A 19,498-nucleotide genomic window follows, 5' to 3' on the forward strand; every position below is an offset into this window, starting at 1 on the left:
CCAAACGTGATCCCTCGAGGTCCTGGGCTGCCAAGCACTCACGTGCAACAGACACAGATGTTGGTGTCTGTTAGTGCACTTTGCCCACAGAATGAACTTATTTTCTTAAAATGAAAACCTCATACAACTGCACTGACTCATTCCACGTCTGAGCCTAGTTGGTGAAGATGCTGCAGAGACGCCACGTGAAGACTCCGATGTCACAGTGGAGGGTCGAGGGTCTGAGTGCGGTGACGTCAGCCTCACACGTAATTCTAACCGAAGCTCCCTGCCCTGTGCTGTGTGCATTTTAAAACTGATGTTTGACAGAGGTGCTTCTGTTTTCTTCCGCATCCATCCTGTAGGTCTGGAATTCACTATGACGTGCAGAGCATAGCAGTGTGATTTACTTACTCAACAGAGACTCTCAAAGCCTCCGAGAGGAGCTGGGAGGGGAGGGCTTAGCTCAGGGGTAGCGTGCGTGCTTAGCTTCGTGGTTTCAAGCCCCAGCCCCTCCATTAAATAAGTAGATAAATAGATACCTCCCCTCCAAAGGAAAAAAGAAAAGAAAAAAGAAGAGATGAAGGGGTCAGCACCGCTAACAGAGACGCTGGGTTGCCCACACAACCCTGTTTACTGCGCCGAAGGAACGCCTGGTCGTTAGTGAACGTAACACCCATCTCCTGTCTCTTTAGTCTCTTTTGCACGAATTCATTGAGAAAAACACTTTCTTTGCAGTTTTTCCTGAGTGATTCGGAGTCAGAGGAAACGACTCTTCCAATGGCCAACGCGTCAAACACAAGTCTTTCTGCTTTAAATAATCAGGCAGCGACTCTGCGTGCACAAAATTTGTTTTTCCTGCCGGTAAGAACGCTTCGCTCATTGCTGCTCTTGTTGTCTCCTGTGTGCTGTTCCCTGCGGGGTGGCATGGCTCCACCTCCTCGTCTGGGACAGACTTTACTTTTCGTCTTTGGTTTCAATACCTGAGTTTGTCCTGACCAGGGGAAAACTGCCAGTGTTCAGCAGAGAAGTCCCAGCCACGGGCACCCATCAGGTCTCATGTGCAAACCGGCAGTGGCACTTTGAGGCCCTCATGGGTGACTCGTGTTTCTCCCCTGAATGCTGCATTTTATAGCCTGTGTCCCAGCACGTAGCATTCGACTGTACGTCACTGACTTTCGGGGTCTGTCACTTACAGGTTGTGCTAATTATCCTGGTGAATTAGAGTCAGCTTCCTGGCTCTGTGGTGACGAGGCCCACGGCTCACATTTCTCTCTTTCCTTTGGTTGCAGATGTGTCAAGTGATTATATCCTCAAATAATCCTTGCTAACTGGCCCGTTTTAACTGATGTCCAAGAAAAGGGCCTCGACTGAAATTTCAAAACTTACTAACACATTAGTCATTTAAGTGAAAAGAGTTAAATCAGTTATTTGCTGCTTAATAACTTCTTTCTTCCCATGAATTTTCATGTGCAAAAAAAAATAACTTTGTGGGGGAGGATATAGCTCACTGGTAGAGTGTGTGCTTAGCGTGCACGAGGTCCTGGGTTCAATCCCCAGCACTTCCATTAGAAAAATAAAAACAAAAATTTGATACCTTCCTTTTCATTTTCTGAATAATCATCTAAAGTAGCATAAATTCTTCCCACTTGGCTTGTCTCACATAATCAGTTTCAAGAGTGCTAAATGAGCTCTTCTGGGCACTGAAATTGATCATTCAATATGTGTATTTTTTCATCTTTCTCCCAATTTTTTAAACTCCATGAGCTATGATGATTAAGGAGATCTCCTTTCTTCATTCTTCTTTCGTTGGTTTGTCCCTTTGATATTAGGCTTTGATCCTAAGCCAGGCTTGTTTCTGAGGCCAGAGAGCAGCGTCCACATGGTGTCCCCAGAGGCTCAGGATGAGAGGACAGCATCAGTTTTGTGCCTTGTCCACGGGGTCCTGGCCTTCGTTTGGGGCAGGACTGTGAACCCCAGTGAGCACTGGGGATTGCCTTCTCTGTGTCAGTTATGTGAACAGTGAGAGATGGGATTCCTGGGGAGGGTTTACTGGCTGTGATCTCAGTGTGGGCAGTTCGGAGCCCCTTTCTCTAGGGGATGATGTAAACTGCCTGGCTTTTCCTCCTTGGATGGAGGCCCCAGCACACAGTCCATCGGCAGTGGAGGGGCCGTGCCTGCGAGCCATCCCCACGCCGCATCCCCCCGACTCTTGGACGGTTTACAGTGAAGATGCTTTTTCACAGGAAAGAAAAGCATAGCTGGCAAATCATTTTTCTGTAATCTCTCCATCCAGAGTTTGAGTTGAACGGCTCACCATCCTTGGCACCCCGAAAGGCAGGAAAGTCATCATCATGAATTTCATTTAAGAAAGTCTGTGTGATATCTTATTTTCAAAGAAACAAATCATTAGAAACCCAAGATAGTGAAAGGGCACCTTTCGTCAACCAGAACAGATTCCGAAAAAAACACACAGTAGACTGTAAAATCTAGGTCAGACTTAGTCAGCAGGGCTACTGTTGTTCCAATAATAAATCCTCAGAAAGAGGATTATGGTGAGCTTTGCCAAGGAGGCCCTGCGTCCTCACATACTGTCTGTGCAGAAATGGCATTATTAACTTGCAAGGTTAGGGATCCCCGAGGAGCTTCGAAACAGCCTGGCTTCCGTCTAAATGGATGGAAAGGAACGCCGGGAAAGCCGTTTTGCGGATACGCATGATGCCTCAGTTACTCCTCCCAAAGCCCGCCTTCCGTGATGTCCGAGGTTGATTGACAGCGGGTGGAAGGCGTGTCCACATTCACTGCGGCAGGAGATGAGAAGTGGTGCCGCTCTTCCTGGTGGTCATTTGTGATAGTCAAAAAGCGTAGAAACAGGCATACTTTTTACCCTGCAACACAACTCTTAGAAATTAATTTTAAAGGTGCGAAGATTTAGCTACAGGAGTGTTCATCAGAGTGTTTATATAACAACAAAAACAATGGAAGGAAGCAAACAACCTAAAAGTTAGAATAAATTTAATTGTTTAAATTTTGTTATGAACATACGATTTAATTATATCCCGCCACTATAGAAGATGCTGTAGAAAAGTATTTAAGGACATGGAAATATATACCTGTAAGTTATTAATTGAAAAGTGTCATTGAAAATCATTCCAAACAACACATTCCTAATTTCCTAAAATAATAATACCAATAATAAGTAGCAATGACACCCGAAAAGCTGGAAGGACAGACAAAAAAATTAATCATAGCTCAGGTTGGATGTTCGTGATTGCAGGAGACCCTTACTTTTTATATCGGTCCTTTGTACATTAATATTTAACATCAGATACTTCTGTAGCAGAAGAAAAAGTCACTTAAAAATGTCAGAAAACAGAATCAGCCAGAAAGAATCTTTGCCATGTTGTCAGTTCACACTATATAAGGCATTTATATCGTTTCATCCACAGATCTATACTGTAAGTTAGATATTGGGAGTTCCGGTTTTTCCAGGCGAGGAAACGGAGGCCAAAAGATGCTTTAGTAAATTACAAAGATGACAGTGGCTGTTCCCTTGGTATGAAAATGCAGGCTGATTTCACTGAATGTGTGAAAAGTGTTCATGACAATAGGAACCAATTTTAACTTAATAGTAACTAATGTTAATAGTAAATAGTAACTAAGACAAAATTAACTCATAATTATATTAACTGTAACAAACCTATATAAAAATAAGAGTACAAATGATTATGTCCTAGCAGAAGTCAGTTCAGGCGCCTACAGCCAGAATCTTGACAACCAGTGATCTCCGCGCTGGGCTGCCTTGAGTGGTAGAGAGGTGTTCTTTGGGGCTCCCTCTGAAGATACCAGCAGGGTCCTAACCTACCTTTAATGAATTCCCGCAGTACCTTGTGCGTGGCCCCCAAGTGTCCTAGAAAGGGTATTTAATAGGAAAGGTCCAGGAGGGGCTTCAGGATGATGGTACAGAGGGTGCCGAGCTCACTCCCTCCCACAGATACATCAATACAAGATGCGCTGAAAGGCTGTTTCCTGTCGACGCATGTTTCTGGGTAGATGTCCCTGAAATGTGAAAGCGTTTTAAAAGCCTGAGAATGAAGGTGAACTCCTAGGCATATATTACAGGTGTTGGCGCATATTTAAACCTAGAGCTGTTACCGAAAACCTTTACAACCCTACCGCCCTCAGTCCCCCAAATGCACACGCTGCTACACACACTTGTGTAAGGGGCTCCTCAGTCTGCTCACTCAGTTAGGCTGAACTGTTGGAAACTTTCATCATCAGAAAGGTTTTCAGCATAATTTTAGCAGCAGAATCCTTTTTAAAACCAACTCTTACAAAGAGCCCCAGTTTCAGAATGTATACAGCTTCCCAGGGGCCAGATGCTGTTCTGTGCTCTGTATTATCTCATTTAATCCTCACAAGAATTCTTCAAAGTGGGTATTCGCCTCATCCCACAGACATGCCTTTCATTATTTGTGCAAATAAGCTGCTTTGTCGTTGAAGGGGAGACGCTGAGTCGGAGCTTCCTTCGCTGCCTGTTCCCAAGGCGATTTCACGGCTTTTCAAGAGCTGTTTGTAATCCGCCGCCTGCTGCCTCATAGAGCAGGTTACAAACCCAGGCTTGGCAAACTCTCGGTGGGGACTGATACTTTGAAAAATATGATGGTGGATTAGCCCAAAAATGAGCTAAAGAAAGAAGGCATACAAAGCTGCAGCCCGTGTTTTATTAGATTCACCAGAAAGGAGCCCACCGCATCAGGCTGTAAGGCTCCGCAGACCCTGGGCGGAGGGCCCCTGGGGGGGCGCGCGGGGCTCCCTGGGCTGCTCTCAGAGGCCGCCCCAGCCCTGGTGCCCCGTGGGTCACTGAGCCTCACACCTGCCCTCAGAAGGTGATCCTCGGTCATTAAGTATTTCCGTGATTGAGGAATTAACATAGTAGTGGCAGAAGTCCCCCGTAAATGAGGGCTGGTCTCCAAGCACAGGCTGCCTCTCTCCCACCTTCTGCGTTAGTGAGACTGAGTTAGTGGTGCCCCTCCAGTGTCTCCCAGGCCACCCGTTCTGGCATTCCTCTCTGTCAGCCTAACAGCCCCAGCAGGACACACTTCCTCTCTTCCTCTCCCTGTTCTCTGTTGTGGGGGGTTGGTGGTCTGAATAGTGGAGAACTGACGTCAGGTAATTGTGGCCGAAGAGGTTGCGCTTACAAACCCTTGGCATCCCCTAAAATGCCACCACCTGTCAGGCTCCCCGGCCGAGGCACGCCTCACTTCTCAAAGACTGCCCCAGCTGCTGTGGGACCCAGGGGAACTGCTGGTCCTCCTTCTGAAGGTGAAGTGCCAGCTCGGAGTCCTCACTGGCAAGCTCTGGTTAATTCTTGCCTGGGTGCCTCCCGCAGGGAAGGAAGGGCACTGTGGGACCACTGCAGCTCGTTTTCTGACTTTTTCTTCCCCAAGAACAGGACTGATGAACTGATACCAGTAGCCTTTCCCAGGGCTGACTGTGGATGACCCTAGCTGGGGAAATAAAATTAAGAGATAGAATGACAAAAATAAGCAGTTTTTACAAAGCTTATTGCATATAATGAAACTAAAATGGAGTAGTTTACACACTGGGCTATTTTTAAAAGGCAAGATACTAACTATTATACATAAAATAGATAAACAACAAGGTCCTACTGCAGAGCACAGGCAGCTGTAGTCAGTATCTTGTAATAGCCTATAATGAAGAAAAATATGAAAAGGAATATATATATATATGTATATGTATAACTGAATCACCGTGCTGCATACCAGAAATTAATACACTGTAAAACTGACTATACTTCAATTTTAAAAAAAGAAAAAAATCAGTCAGATCTATGTTTTATTAAAGTGATGAAACTTTACTGAGTGCTAATCCTGCTGCGGCAGTGCTAAGATAGTAGCCAACCCTTGTTATTAAAAACACCAGGATAAAAAAAATAAAATATTTTTTTAATTAAAAAAATTAAATTAAAAAGAAACCAGCACAGAACAAGCAAAGGCTTTGTGAGAATGATACCTCTTTCCACTCAGCGAGCCCCTCCGGGCCCGCGGGGCGGTGGGCTCCCAGCCTCACTTGCTCAGTGAGCAATAGGAGGACGTTACTGGGATTTTACAGATGACGACATTGTGGCTCCCCTGGTAAGCGACTGGAGCAGGACTGAATCCAGGGCTGTCCTGTCTTGACTATGTTCTTTGTAGTAAATAGACAGAAAAGCGCTGATACGGGGCGGGCCTGCGGGCTGCTTCCAATGGCCCATAAAAGGCGGCCCGCGCCGGCTTCTTCGTCACACTTGGTCCTGGGATTTCACTGAGTGCCTGTTCACTTCCAGGGCGGTCAAGACTGACCCTGGCCAAAGCTTTTAGCTTTTAAAATCCTTTCTGTTCTGGATAGTCCCTCTGACACACAATTTCCCTTTTAACCAAGTGCCTAGGATTTCTTACACTTTTAACAGAACTACCTATAATAATTTGTATCCTCCTAATGAATTAGATAATTGAAAGGTCACAGAATATTCTGTCTTGTAATTTTGTTTTAATCTGTAAATGTGCATGGTTTTCATCTCCACAAAGCAAGTTGTTTTCATCTTTGTTGACATTTGCCTTTAACATGTCTTCAATACAGATTTCTAAAAACTATTTCTGAAAAGTATTTGACAATACGCATGATAATTTGTATTAAACGTGCTGTGGTGGGTGAGACACCATGTAATGAGTAATTCTTGTCTCAATCAAATGGGTTTAGTCATTTATCACTGGATCCAAAAGCAGAAAAAGGCATCTGCTTTCACAGTCAGTTTACGAGTTGAGCAGGAGAGCTTGGAGGTGGTCCCCATGTTTACTTCGCATGCATTCCCAGGAAGGAGAGATCCTAAGTTCTCATGCGACCTTGTCCCTGTCCCAGTACTTTATATACAGCTGCATCCTGGGGTTGATCTCCTGTTCGGTTTTCCTGCGCGTGAACTACGAGCTGAAGATGCTGATCATGATGGTGGCGCTGGTGGGCTACAACACCATCTTCCTGCACACTCACGCCCACCTCCTGGACGACTACAGCCAGGTCCTGTTTGAGAGGTAACCTGCTTCCTCTTGCCTTCTCTTTCCTTTGTTCTTTCATGGGATGTTGATAACGTGAGTGTGTGTGGAGTAAATGCAAATTAGCACAGCCCTCGGGAATCGTTGTGTGAGTTCTGAATGATGATTCAGGAAGATGATGTGTGTTTTTATGATAGATTACGTAGATAGGTATTATAGTCTATAACTAGAAGATATGAAATAGTTTAGAGAGACGATGTTAATAATCCGTACTGTGTTGATAAGAAGAATCTTTTTGCTCACCTTCAGCATTATTCATATTTTGGACTGAATAATTTCCAGGGGATTGGGGGTGCAGGTTTGTCCTGTGCATTGAAGGTTATATAGCAGCCTCCCTGGCCTCTGAGCAGAAGATGCCAGACACAGTCCCCCCACCCCTAGTCATGACAACCAAAAATGCCTCCAGACTTTGAAGAATATGCCCTGTCAGGCAGTGTGGCCCCCTCGTTCAGAAAAGCTGAATCCATAGACACAAAAATACAGGGAAAATGAGTGGTTCCATTCACAAGTTATAGTGCAAATTTCTTACTGAAGATTTCCTAGAACATCCTTGTGTGGAGGGAGTTCTGTCAACTGTGGCAATTCTCTGTTCTATGAAGAAACTGACTTTCAGGAAAGGATGTGACTGTGTTTACTCTGCCAGCCTTAGGACTGGGTGTTTCAAGAGTGAGAGTCTACTTACTCGGGTTTATGAAAAGTTTCCTGTGATCAAATTGCATCTCTAAGCTTATTGTGAATATTTGTTCCCTGCCTGAAAAAAAAAAATGTTTTAATCAGAATATTCTCCATTTCACATCTTAACAGCAAAACCACATTTTGTATCAAATGTTAGGTTTATTTCTGGACCCACCAGGCTTCAGACTTTTTTATACTTTATTATACTTTGCATAATCCTCCATAATACTTCTATATTTCTTTTAACATAAAGTAAATGCCTTAAATATTTGCATAGATCTGTTGCTCCGAAAAGATTGTTTGTGCTGACAACGCATGGCCACTTCTCCACTGGAGGGGGCCAGTATCAGGAAGGTGTGCGCCTTACCATGTAAACATTTCTTACCAATAAAAATACTTTTAGAAACACAATTGCAATGCATTCTCTTCACCTAATTTAATTTTCATCGTTCGCCACACCATGAAACCCTCCTAATCTGTAGTCAAGCTCGGGGTAGTGGAGTTGCAAAAATACATAATTGCATTAAGGAAACTTTATGATTCCTTAGCCAAGATGAGAATGCAATCAGAAGTTAATTTTCCAATAAATTCTCAAAATCGCCAGCCAAACATGCTTTAATATTTCTCGACTGTATCCAGAAAGCCTGGATCGAATCCCTAAGTAAATGCAGCATTATCGATCGTTATGCACAGCTGAGGACACTACTAAATTTCCCTTTATTAAATTTAAAGCTGCTGAGTATGGTACTCATCCAAAGCTGAATAAGAAACTAGATTAGCAAGTTCCTGATGGGGAGGGAATTACTCTGGGGATCCGAGAGAGACGCACCACCTCTGATTAGCACCGCGGCAGCGGTAAGGTAAGGATTTGGTTGAAGAAAAGGAGTCTGATTGTCAAGCCCTTTTGTTTCGTTCAAGATCTTTTTGTGTTTGCTCTCTTGGTTTTATCTTTATAATAACCTGAAAGCTAGGGAGGGCTGACATGAGAAGCCTCAGGGACCTGCCGTCACTTAGTAAGCCAGCATCCTCTCTAGGATGGGTGTTCCTGTCTGTCTAATCTTGGCCGGAAGGTTCTGGCACTTTCTGATTCCTGTATGAGCTGCCACAATATTCCCAGAAGCACTCCTCTGCCAAAAGATGAAATTACTGACATAATAGCATAATACCTCAAAATTAACGGTCTTTCTGTAATATGCGTGTAAAACCCACCCCTAAAAGAGAGACCTCGAGAGCCAGAGCTTGGAATTCCAATTCCTCCAACCTCAGTGTGTGTTTGGCGCAGCCCTGTGACTCATTATCAATGTCATGCTTTCTTTCTCTTTTCTGAGATTCAGGAGACCCTACCCCTCATCAAAGAACTGATGGAGGATTTTTCATCCTTTATCTGCTTTGTTGATGCAGTTCTTTCAGATACGAAACTAGGATCCTGAATCAATCAGTCAGTCAGTCAAGCTGGTCTGAGATGGTGCTTTGAGACTGGGCATCCTTCAGTCCCAAGGCCAGGGGTGCCCCTCACGGAGGGAGAGAGCCGGCTTAATGCAGTGCGGGCAGCACTTCCTGTTCTGATCGAGCTGGTCCTGTGTCACTGAAGTCACGTTCTTGGTCCCATCCCTTTTCTGACCTATTTCTGCTCACTGTGTCCTTGCCTCCTTTTCACTCCTGGTTTCCTATCCTTGCTCTGGTCCTCCTTCTGGGATCATGCGTGGCTGTGGCAGTCAGTGTCCTTGCTGCCCACCTCGGCCTCTGGACTGACCCCACATGGCCACCGAGCTGTCATCTCTGGGTGTGTATGAGGACTGAGCAGCCCTCCCTGCCGGAAAAGTGGAGAGCGCCCCTCTGGATGAATTGTCTCAGGTGTCTGCGGTCTGCTCGCCTCTTTCTTGTGGTCCACACACTGAGGAGCTTATTAGACACTCTCAAATCAAGGCAAGATCAGGTCTGAACCAAGCACCACCCGGCACCCGCAGCGCCCACAGCTGTGCCTGGCATCCGGTGAGCAGGCTGAAAAAGCATCTGTTGAATGAATGAATAAGAGGCGGGCGTGTGGTCCTGAATTACCATTAGAGCCTAAATGCCGGACAGAAAAATGTCTCGCCTCGCCTGCTTCCCCGAAGCCAGAGGCTCCTTGAAGATGTGACTTTTCAGAATCGACATCAGTTTTGCTTAAACCTTTAAACTTCAAGAGGAAGCTTGGAGAGGGCATGCCTGTTTATAGGGTGGTGCTGGGCCATCTTATGAACACACAGTTTGGACAGTGATGTTGTCCTGTGAGTTCACCATGTTTCGGGGGCCTTTTCTGAGCCAGATTTGACATCAAAAATGGAGAACCCAACAGGGAATTTGTTGCTGACTCTGTACAGAAAACAGGAGGAGAAGGCACTAGAGAAACTCCAAACCAGTGAGTAATTCAGAACATAATATCAAAGATATTCTTAGAGATTCACGAATGAAGAAAGCCAATTTTTCAGGAGAACGAAAGACTACCTTGAGGGAGTGTGTCATTAAAATATCCATTAGAATGGAGGCCAGTGATGTCCTGGTCCTTCACTTCACCTGCCATCATGTGATTCTGATCAGTACCTCATGGTGAAGGAAGCTCAGAAGTGTCTGGTATTTAGAAAGTCCGAAAAAATATATTTCTTAATTCTTTGGCATTTACAAGAGTCCTCCATCTTGTCTGTGGTACAAGATGTTTTGCTGAATCAGTCAACAGCAATTCTGGCGCTTTTCCATGACATGGTCTCCCAAAGCCCTCAGCCGGCACCGCTGAGGTTGCCAAATGTCCTACTCGGTGATGGTGATGGTGATGACCACTGATATTGCTGGAAGCTGTTTTCGTTTTGAAGACACTTTTCCCTTCCCATGACAAAAGCTTGCTCTGGAGTCTGTGAGGCATTGTCAGATTTTTCCTGTGAGTTTTTTTTTTTTTTCTTGCAGAACTGAAAAGTCTCAATGGATGAGAATTATCATTCCCCATTATGTTAATCCCTGAGTGCTAGAAATATGTCTTCTGTTCTGAAGAGGTGTGGGGGATGGAGATTGGGGGCAGAGGGGCAACAAGGAGTCCAGCCTATTAGCCAGCTCTGTGTGGACACTTAGCCTAATGAAATGAATACTTTGTGGGCAAAATATAAATAAGATGCATAAGTAAGCAGCAGTGATATCCAGGACCCAGCGTCATCCAGAAGCTCTGGATTGTCGCTGGTAGAAATGTCTGCATACGTTTAACTTCCTGAACTTAGCAACAGCTCCAAATCAAGGATAATGGTGGAAATGCTCAAAAGAACAAGTGTCACTGGGAGCCACGAGTTAAGCTGCTTCAGTGTGGAATTGTTCTGCCTTCTCTGTTTTTCCGGTGTCTCATGGAAAACCCCCAGGCTAGACTTCGACATGTTGTAATATTTTGACAGTGTCCCAGTTAGAGATCAGCTGGCGCTGAGCTCACCAGAAAGCCTGGAGGAAGATCTGCAGCAGTGATTATGCTCCGCGGAGAGGCAGGAGCAGTGCACGTCCACCCTGGGGCAGGTGGTCCCAAGGTGTTCCAAAACACCTGACATTTCTTTAAAGTCTCCTCTTTTAAATGAAAAAGAAATTTATTCCAGATTTGAATTCAAGCCCATCATCTATCCAAAATAATACTGAAAAGATTGGAAATTACTTTCAAATGTAATATCCCAGTTTCTCTTCGTCTTCCTCATGCCCCCACCCAGTGCCAGCCCCAGCAAGTAAGGAACACACGTGTCTGCTTCTCTGTGGCTGACACCACTCGCAGGGAGCTGGGAGGCAGAGGAAGGAGGCGGGTGGTCTGAGCCACCTAATTTAACAAAAACTCAAGTTGCCTTAGGGCTACTCAAATTCTACCAAGCTTTCTTTTCTTCCTTTAAAAGCAACTGAGATGGGGTATAGCTCAATACTATTTATTAGATAGATACATACATACATACATACATACATACATACATAGCAACCATTAGTGACCTACTTTTTAATCTAACCTAAAAAAGAAAATGCCCTGTGGTTTGAACTCATCGCAGGAAGATACTCAATTTTTAGGCTGTTTTGTTTGTCTTGAGAATAAGGGAAGGAAAGAGATTTCACAGAGCCTGGGCCCATAGACTGGAAAGGATATTTACTTTTTATCATCTACTCTTCAATCTATGAGGCCAAAGCCCAGAGCACAGCCCCACAGTATCTGATTGCATGGAAGGACCAGTTCTTCCCACTTAAAACCTCTCTTCTCTACAGAGTGAAACCCTGACTGCGTTAATCAGGGCACATCGTTATCTTCATAGCAAAAGGCCATCACTACCTCTCCGGCCCCACTTTTATTATCTCTCCTGACCTGAAGCTGCCTCCAGGGCTCTTTTCTAAGCAAGAGCCTATCCTTTATTACATTAGTCATTTGCAGCCCCAGAATGTTTTGCTTGGCATTTGTGAATAACACTCTGAAAAGGCATGAGGTTTAGAGCCGTCTGTCCTTGGATGACATCGGTCCTCCTTCTCTGGAAGATTGCATAGGGTTCCGGTGCATCTGTGTCCAGCCAAGGGAGGAAAGAGTCCCTAGAAATGAAATCCCTTAGGTCTTAAACCAACACAGTGATTGGCGCATTCATCCATTTGTTTTTACAACGCACTTTCATTGAACACCCTGTGTATCCCAGGCCTGACTGCTGGAGTCGAAGCACGTAGAGATGAATAAAATATAGTTTCTGCTCTCAAGAACTTACAGAATCTCTCTGTTAGACAGTTGTGTCTCACCAGAGGCCAAAAGGAGACTTGGAGGTTGACTTCCTACAGTGCACCTAGGAACCTGTTGTCTGGGAGCTAGTGACCCAGGGTTGACTCCTGTGTTAGAAACACCTTGAAGAACTGTGGAGACCCCAAAGGGTGGGGGAGGAGTGATGTCACACCATGGCACAATAAGACATCACTCATTTTTGCCCCCAACAATAATTTGTAATCTCTCCATGGACAAAAGTGCCTTTGTAGGAGCTGTGGGACCCAGCCCCGTGCTGGATCCAGAAGGAGTCCTGCCCACCCTTGTGTTGGGTAGCAGCATACAGACCTTGACCCTGGCTATGGACCCTGAAGGAGCATGTGATTCACTCCAGCCTCTCTCAGCCATGGAGCCCCTGGAAAAGTGACCCATGGACGAAAGAGCCTTTGTAGAAGCCCAGGTTTCCAGAGGAGGAGGCCCAGCACACCACTGGGGCAGAAGAGGCTGGACTCGCTGAAGTGGGTAAGAGAAACGGTATGACTCTGTCCACATCACCCCTCTCCCAAGATGGCACAGCTTAAGACCAAGAGAGACGTTCTGAGTCCTTGACTTCTCCTGCAAGGGAAAACGGGAGCATGTGGGTGAGCCCCTGGCTTCCCTGGCTCTTTCCCAGCAAGAGGCCCATGTCTCTCTTGCCCCATCCAGAGTGAGTCCCAAGCTGCATGACTGGGGTTAGGAAGAAGCTGGGGGAGTGGCCGATAGGACTCTCAGGGCACTAAGGGGACACCCTGCTAACTACACTGGAGCCTTTATCAAGAAGCCCATCCACAAGCCTCTGGGAACACCTCACCCACAGATTCCCCCAGCTGGCCCAGAGGCACCTACATCGCTCCACGTGCCTCACCCACACCCCTGCCCCACAGTCAGCTCCCTGCACGTATCCCCTCCTGATGGCAGCGTCGAGAGCGAGTTTTGGCACACAGCGACTGAGCACGCACAGAAGGCTGGCCCAAATATGAGGGCCATGGAGAGACCACAGACTTGAACTTTAGTAAATTCTGCTTGGAAGAGAAATGGGAGACTGTCTTCAGTTGGACTGGTGCATTGCGAGATGGAGAGAAGGCATACAAGCTTAAAGCTCCTCCACGAGAGGGAGCAAGAAAGGTGGAGTGATGTACCCAGAGAAGGTACAGAAAGCCTCAAAGCACTAGCAGGGTGGAAGGAAGGTATTTAAGCCCTGAGACAGTTAGTAAAGGCTGCAGGAAGTGACTGCTGCTTCAAGTGTGAAGATAACAGTGCAAAACTTGAAGGAACATAAAATCAAGGAAGAAAGGAACTAAAACACAGCTAGAAAACAATTCATAAGATGGCGTTAGTAAGTCCTTACCTGTCAGTTTTACTCTTAAGTGTAAACGGATTGAATTCTTCCTTTAAAAGATGTAAAGTAGCTAGATGGATTTAAGAAACAAAAAACAAAAAAACAAAAACAAGAGCCAACTATATGCTGTCTATAAGGATTCACTTCAGCTTTAAGGACATACGTAGACTCAAAGGAATGGAAAAAGATATTTCATGCAAGTAGAAACCAAAGGAGAGCAGAGCTAGCTATACTTACATAGATAAAATAGACTTTAATCCAGAAATGGTAATAAGGGACAAAAAAGGTCATTATGTAATGACAATGGGGTCAATCCATCTAGAAGATATAAAAATCATAAATGTATACACATCCAACATCAGAGCACTGAAATATATTAAGCAAGTACTAACAGATTTGAAAAGAGAAGTGGATAGCAATGCAGTAATGGTAGGGGGCATCAGCACACCATTCTCAGCAATGATTAGAACATCCAAACAGAAAGTCAAATAGGAAACATTGGACTTGAACTATATACGTTAGACCAAATGGTCCTGATAGACATGTATGGAACATTCCATCTAACAGTAACAGAATACACATTCTTCACAAGCACACACGAAACATTCTCCAGGATACATCACATGTTAGGTCATAAAACATGCCTTAGCAACATTGATTGAAATTATACCCTGTATCTTTTCCAATCACAAGGTATGAAACGAGAAGTCAATAACAAGAGGAAAACTAGAAATTTCACAAATACGTTGAAGTTAAAACACACACTCCTGAACAGTCAATAGGTCAAGAAGAAATCAAAAGGAAAAATAATGTAACTTGAAACAAATGAAAATGGAAAACAATGCACCAGAACTTATAGTGTGCTGCAAAAGCAGCTTCAAAAGGGAAATTTTAATTACAAATGCGTACATTAAGAAAAAAGAAAGATCTCAAATTGAAAACCTAACATTACACCTCAAGGAAATAAAGAAGAACCAACTAAGCCCAAAGTTCAGAAGGAAGAAAATAACTAAGATCAGACCAGAAATAAATAAAATAGAAACTAAACAAACCAATAGAAAAGATCAATGAAGCTAAGAACTGGTTTTGGGAAAGATAAACAAAATAAACAAACCTTTAGCTAGACTAAGGGGGAAAAAAGAGAGTAGCCATGAATAAAATTAGAAATGAAAGAAGAGACATTATAATTGATGCTACTCAAATACAAAGGGTCATAAGAGACTGCTGTGAATAATTATGCACCAACAAATTGGACAACCTAAGAGAAATGGATAAATTCTTAGGAACATACCACCTACCCAGGCTGACTCATGAAGAAATAGAAAATCTAAACAGACCAGTAATGAGAAATGAGATTGAATCAGTAACCAAAATTTCCAACAAAGAAAAGCTCAGGACCAGATGATTTCACTAGTGAATTCTACCAAACATTTAAAGAAGAATTAACACCAATCTTCCTTAAATTTATCAAAAACAATGAGGAGGAGGAAACACACCCAAACTCATTTTATGAGGCCAGCATTACCATGGTATCAAAGCCAGATAAGGACACTACAAGGAAAGGAAAAAAAAAAAGATTAGTATTCCCAATGAATATAGATGCAAAAATTCTTAACAAAATGTTAGCAAACCAAATTGAACAGCATATTAGAAGGATCACGCACCATGATTAAGTGGGATTTATCCCTGAGATACAAGGATGGTTCAACACATGCAAATTAGTAAATGTGATACACCACGTTAATAGAATGAAAGATAAAAATTATACGATCATCTATCTCAGTAGATACAGGAGAAGCATTTGGTGAAATACAACATCTTCTCATGATAAAAACTCTCAACAGATTGGGTATAGAAGGAACATATCTCAACATGATAAAAGTGGCATATAACAAGCACATAGCTAATGTTGTACTCAATGGGGAAAGGTTGAAAGCTTTTCGTCTAAAATCAGGAACAAGAAAAGGGTGCTTCTCTTGCCATTTTTATTCTACATAGTACTGGAAGTCCTACCCAGAGCTATCAGGCAAGAAAAGAAATAAAAGATATCCAATCAGATAGGGAGATGTAAAATTGTCTTTGTTCACAGATGATATGATCTTATACATAGAAAACCCTATAGATGCCACCAAAAATACTCCTAGAACTAATAAAAAAAAATTCAACTCAGTTGCAAGATACAAAAAGAACATATAATCAGTTGTGTCTCTATGCACTAACAGTGAAATATCTGATAAGGAAATAAAACAATCCCATTCACAATGGCATCAAAAACAAGAAAATATTTAGGAATAAATTTAACCAAGGAGGTGAAAGATCTGTACATTGAAAACCATAAGACTTTGATGAAAGAAATTGAAGAAGACACAAACAAATGCAAAGATATCCCATGTTCATGGATCAGAAGATGTTGAACAAAAGGCACAAACTTTCAGTTAAAAAATGAGTAAGTTCTGGGGATCTAATATACAGTACAGTGATTCTAGTTAACAGTACTGTATTGTGTACTTGAAAGTTGCTGAAAGAATAGATCTTAAATATTCTCACCACAAAAAGGAAATGGTAATTATGTGAGGTGATGAGGGTGTTCGCTAATGCTACAGTGATCATCTTTTCACTACATGTGTATCAGATCAAAACATTGTACCCCATAAACTTACACAGTGTTGTATGTTAATAATATCTCAATAAAACCAGAAAGAAAATAACTTTGGAGTATGTCAAAAAACCACAACCTGTCCACACAGATCACTCCCACCCCTGACTTGGGGGTGACTTAGTTGGTCAAGAAAACATACTAATGTGCATTCTTAATCATTAAAGACGCATTTCCAGTCATTGGAAAGGACTGGTGTATTTTTAAATGACTGAGCTGTTTTAGAACTCTCCCTTCTGCTCATAGCTCAGGCAGTCATTGGAAACAAGCAGACCACCCATCAGAAAATAGGTTTGCTGCTGAATCTGAGCAGTAGGTACGGGAATTCTGGCTGAGCTGTCATCCCCGTGTTCATCGCCAGCCAGCATCACCTGGCTGGGTCCCACCCACTGTCTTGGCAACTCAGACAGAAGGAGAGTTTGGAAGCAGAGACCCGCAGGCTCCTCTATGTAGGGGAAGATACATTGACCGGGCAATCAGCTGTCTTTATTTCACCTTGTGCATTTTAACCCCTGCGTTTCCTTTCTGGAGCATTTTTGTTTGTTCTATTTTGGCCAGTGTCATCTTCTGACGTTGTAATTGAAGTCTCAGTCCTGGGCTGAGCAAAGTTCAGCGGATTCATCCTTACGGCATCATCACATTGGTCAAAACTTTAGCTTTTTGCATCACTTGACATGGAAGATGCTTGAGGATTCAGAGGACTCTTGTCAGCAAAGCCAGGCGTTCCCTAACTTACCAGTAGAACATGGCGAAGCCAGAAGTGAAAGGATCCATCAGCTGCAGAGCATGACGGTCTCGTGGGAGGGAGGTAGCCGTAGCCCTGGTCTCTTTGTGGGACTTTTCTTTATGACCCTTGGACCTCAGAGGGTCAGGTGCCCAGAGGTCAGCCTACTTTTGATCCCAGTGAGGGACCTGGGAGGATCTGACTTTCCCTCAGTTTGTGAATTGTTACCAACACAACAGAAACTAGATTTCTTACCGTACTTTTCTTAATAAATAGAGGTGTCTTATCACCTAGAAAACACGTTTTGAAACGTAATTATGTTTGTGTCTACACACCTGGGCTGCATTCTCTCCCGAGAGTAATGAATAATATGTCACACTTAGCTCACGGAGCTGTTTGCTTTAGATTAAAGACTGGCTCACCAAGAAATCCCGCATCTCTAACCCGATTTGTTTGGTTTCTTTGTTCCCTTGGACTCTCGAAACTTGAGGGCCAGAATGATTGCTCCGTTACAGCCTCGGGGTGAGGGCCAGCTGTAAGTTAGTGTGTGGCTACAGGCACATTTGGGTGTCTGTCTCCAGAGCCCAATTTTTAAGTATGAAAAGTAGAATATCAAGTCACATTTTGGCTCAAACTGTCAAGAATCCTAGCGTTAGAACCCTCCTCAGTTACATTACCTCTGTCTTCCGTACTTTGTAGCAGAGTGAGGCACAGCTCTGAGATGTGCAAGGCCAAAAAGGGTTTCACCCTTAACACTTGAGGGGGGCTCACACCAGCTCGCTGATGTTTTTATATAAATGGCCGATACAACCGATGCATGCATTGCATTGCCTAAAAGGAGACAGTTGACGTCCTAACCCCCAGTACCTGAGAATGTGACCTTATTTGGAAATAGGGTCACTGCACAGGTAATTAGTTAAGATGAGACCCTGCTGGAGTCAAGTGGGCCCCCTCCCAACACAACCAGCATCCTTATAAGAAGATGGCCATGTGGAGACAGTGACACCCGTGGAGAAGGCCACGTGATGATGAAGACAGACATTGAGTGATGCAGTGGCCAGCCAACCACCGAGGGCAGGACGAGGCTCAGAATGATTTTTCTGCAAGTTTCAGAGGGAGTGTAGCTCTACTGGAAACTGAGTCCAAACTTCCGGCCTCCAGAACTGGTAGATTTCTGTTGTTTTAGGCCACCCAGTTTGTGGCCCTTTGTTTCAGCAACTCTCGGAAACTCATACAATCAACACAATGGACCCAACTGTGCCAGGAAGACATCCTGGAGTTTTATTCTACCTGTTCCGATGGTCCCTCCACGCTGCACACTCCTCTTCCTCCCGTCCTCTCCTGCACTCACCCAAAGAGCAAGGCACCCAGGCATGGATCTGTAGATAGTGAAATGCACCCTTCAAACTCCAGGAGCCCAACCGCCCTGGCCCGTGAGTGGCCCACAGGAGAGATGGACTCGCACTGGAGTCGGCAGTTCTTTGGGGCGAGATAAATAAAAGCGGCTTTTGAGAAATCTGAATGAAATCCAAGACAGCAGGATACAGTTCTTCCCGGTTGACAGAGAACGTCAGAAGGAAGAAGGGCACCCATGGAATGGTGCACAAGTCTGTCCAACAGGCTGGGTCGTGCCTTGTCATTTGCTAGGTCCATTTAGTTCTGGACTTCCGAATGCACTGTCCAGTCCACAGTGGGAGCCTTCCCTCGTGTCGCTTCCTTCAAGTCCCCATCTCCACCCACTATTCCCAAGAAGGTTCAAGGTCTGGCAGGTAGACAGCATTTCTACCCCTAAACCAATGTTCAAATGCGTCAGTGTGATGAGTCCCAGAAAAGGATTTTTCCCACTAAGTTGCCTGTGTATGTTTTCTATGTGATTAACTGAAAACCCAGCCAGCCCCTCAACTGCGTAAACAGGGTCTTACCTCTCACTCTCCATCAGTGAGAGGGACCTGAGATGGCTCGGTGTGTTTGGGGCATCTGGGCCCTTACCTGGGAACGTAGAGGGGCCTGGGTTCTGACTGGTTACACTGATGAAGCTACTGTAAGATCCTGACCTGGGAGCTCCCATTTTACTCCCAGTTTAGATGTACTGGGGTAGCAGGGAAAACGGGGAGACGTCATAGTGGTTTTCTGAGACCCCTGAAATTGTAAAGTAATAAGATGTTCACGAAGCAATGTGAAAATTAAAAACACCCTGCACCAGCCTCTTAGGCTGTTGGCCGTGTCGCACCACGTTTAGTAACTGGTCAGTATCCTG

The 19,498-nt window shown here is 44.3% G+C and overlaps 1 protein-coding gene across 1 annotated transcript in view; it reads left to right on the forward strand.

The window, feature by feature from the left end:
* Window positions 1–19,498, forward strand: part of ADCY2 (adenylate cyclase 2) — a 378,985-nt gene that overhangs the window by 319,819 nt on the left and 39,668 nt on the right. Inside the window, exons 17-18 of the mRNA XM_074356066.1 lie at window positions 718–843; window positions 6,901–7,070. Of these exons, the coding sequence (XP_074212167.1) occupies window positions 718–843; window positions 6,901–7,070 (296 nt within the window). The remainder of the gene's footprint in view (window positions 1–717; window positions 844–6,900; window positions 7,071–19,498) is intronic.

The sequence above is a fragment of the Camelus bactrianus genome, chromosome 3 (genome assembly GCF_048773025.1).
Source record: "Camelus bactrianus isolate YW-2024 breed Bactrian camel chromosome 3, ASM4877302v1, whole genome shotgun sequence".
NCBI lineage: Eukaryota > Metazoa > Chordata > Mammalia > Artiodactyla > Camelidae > Camelus > Camelus bactrianus.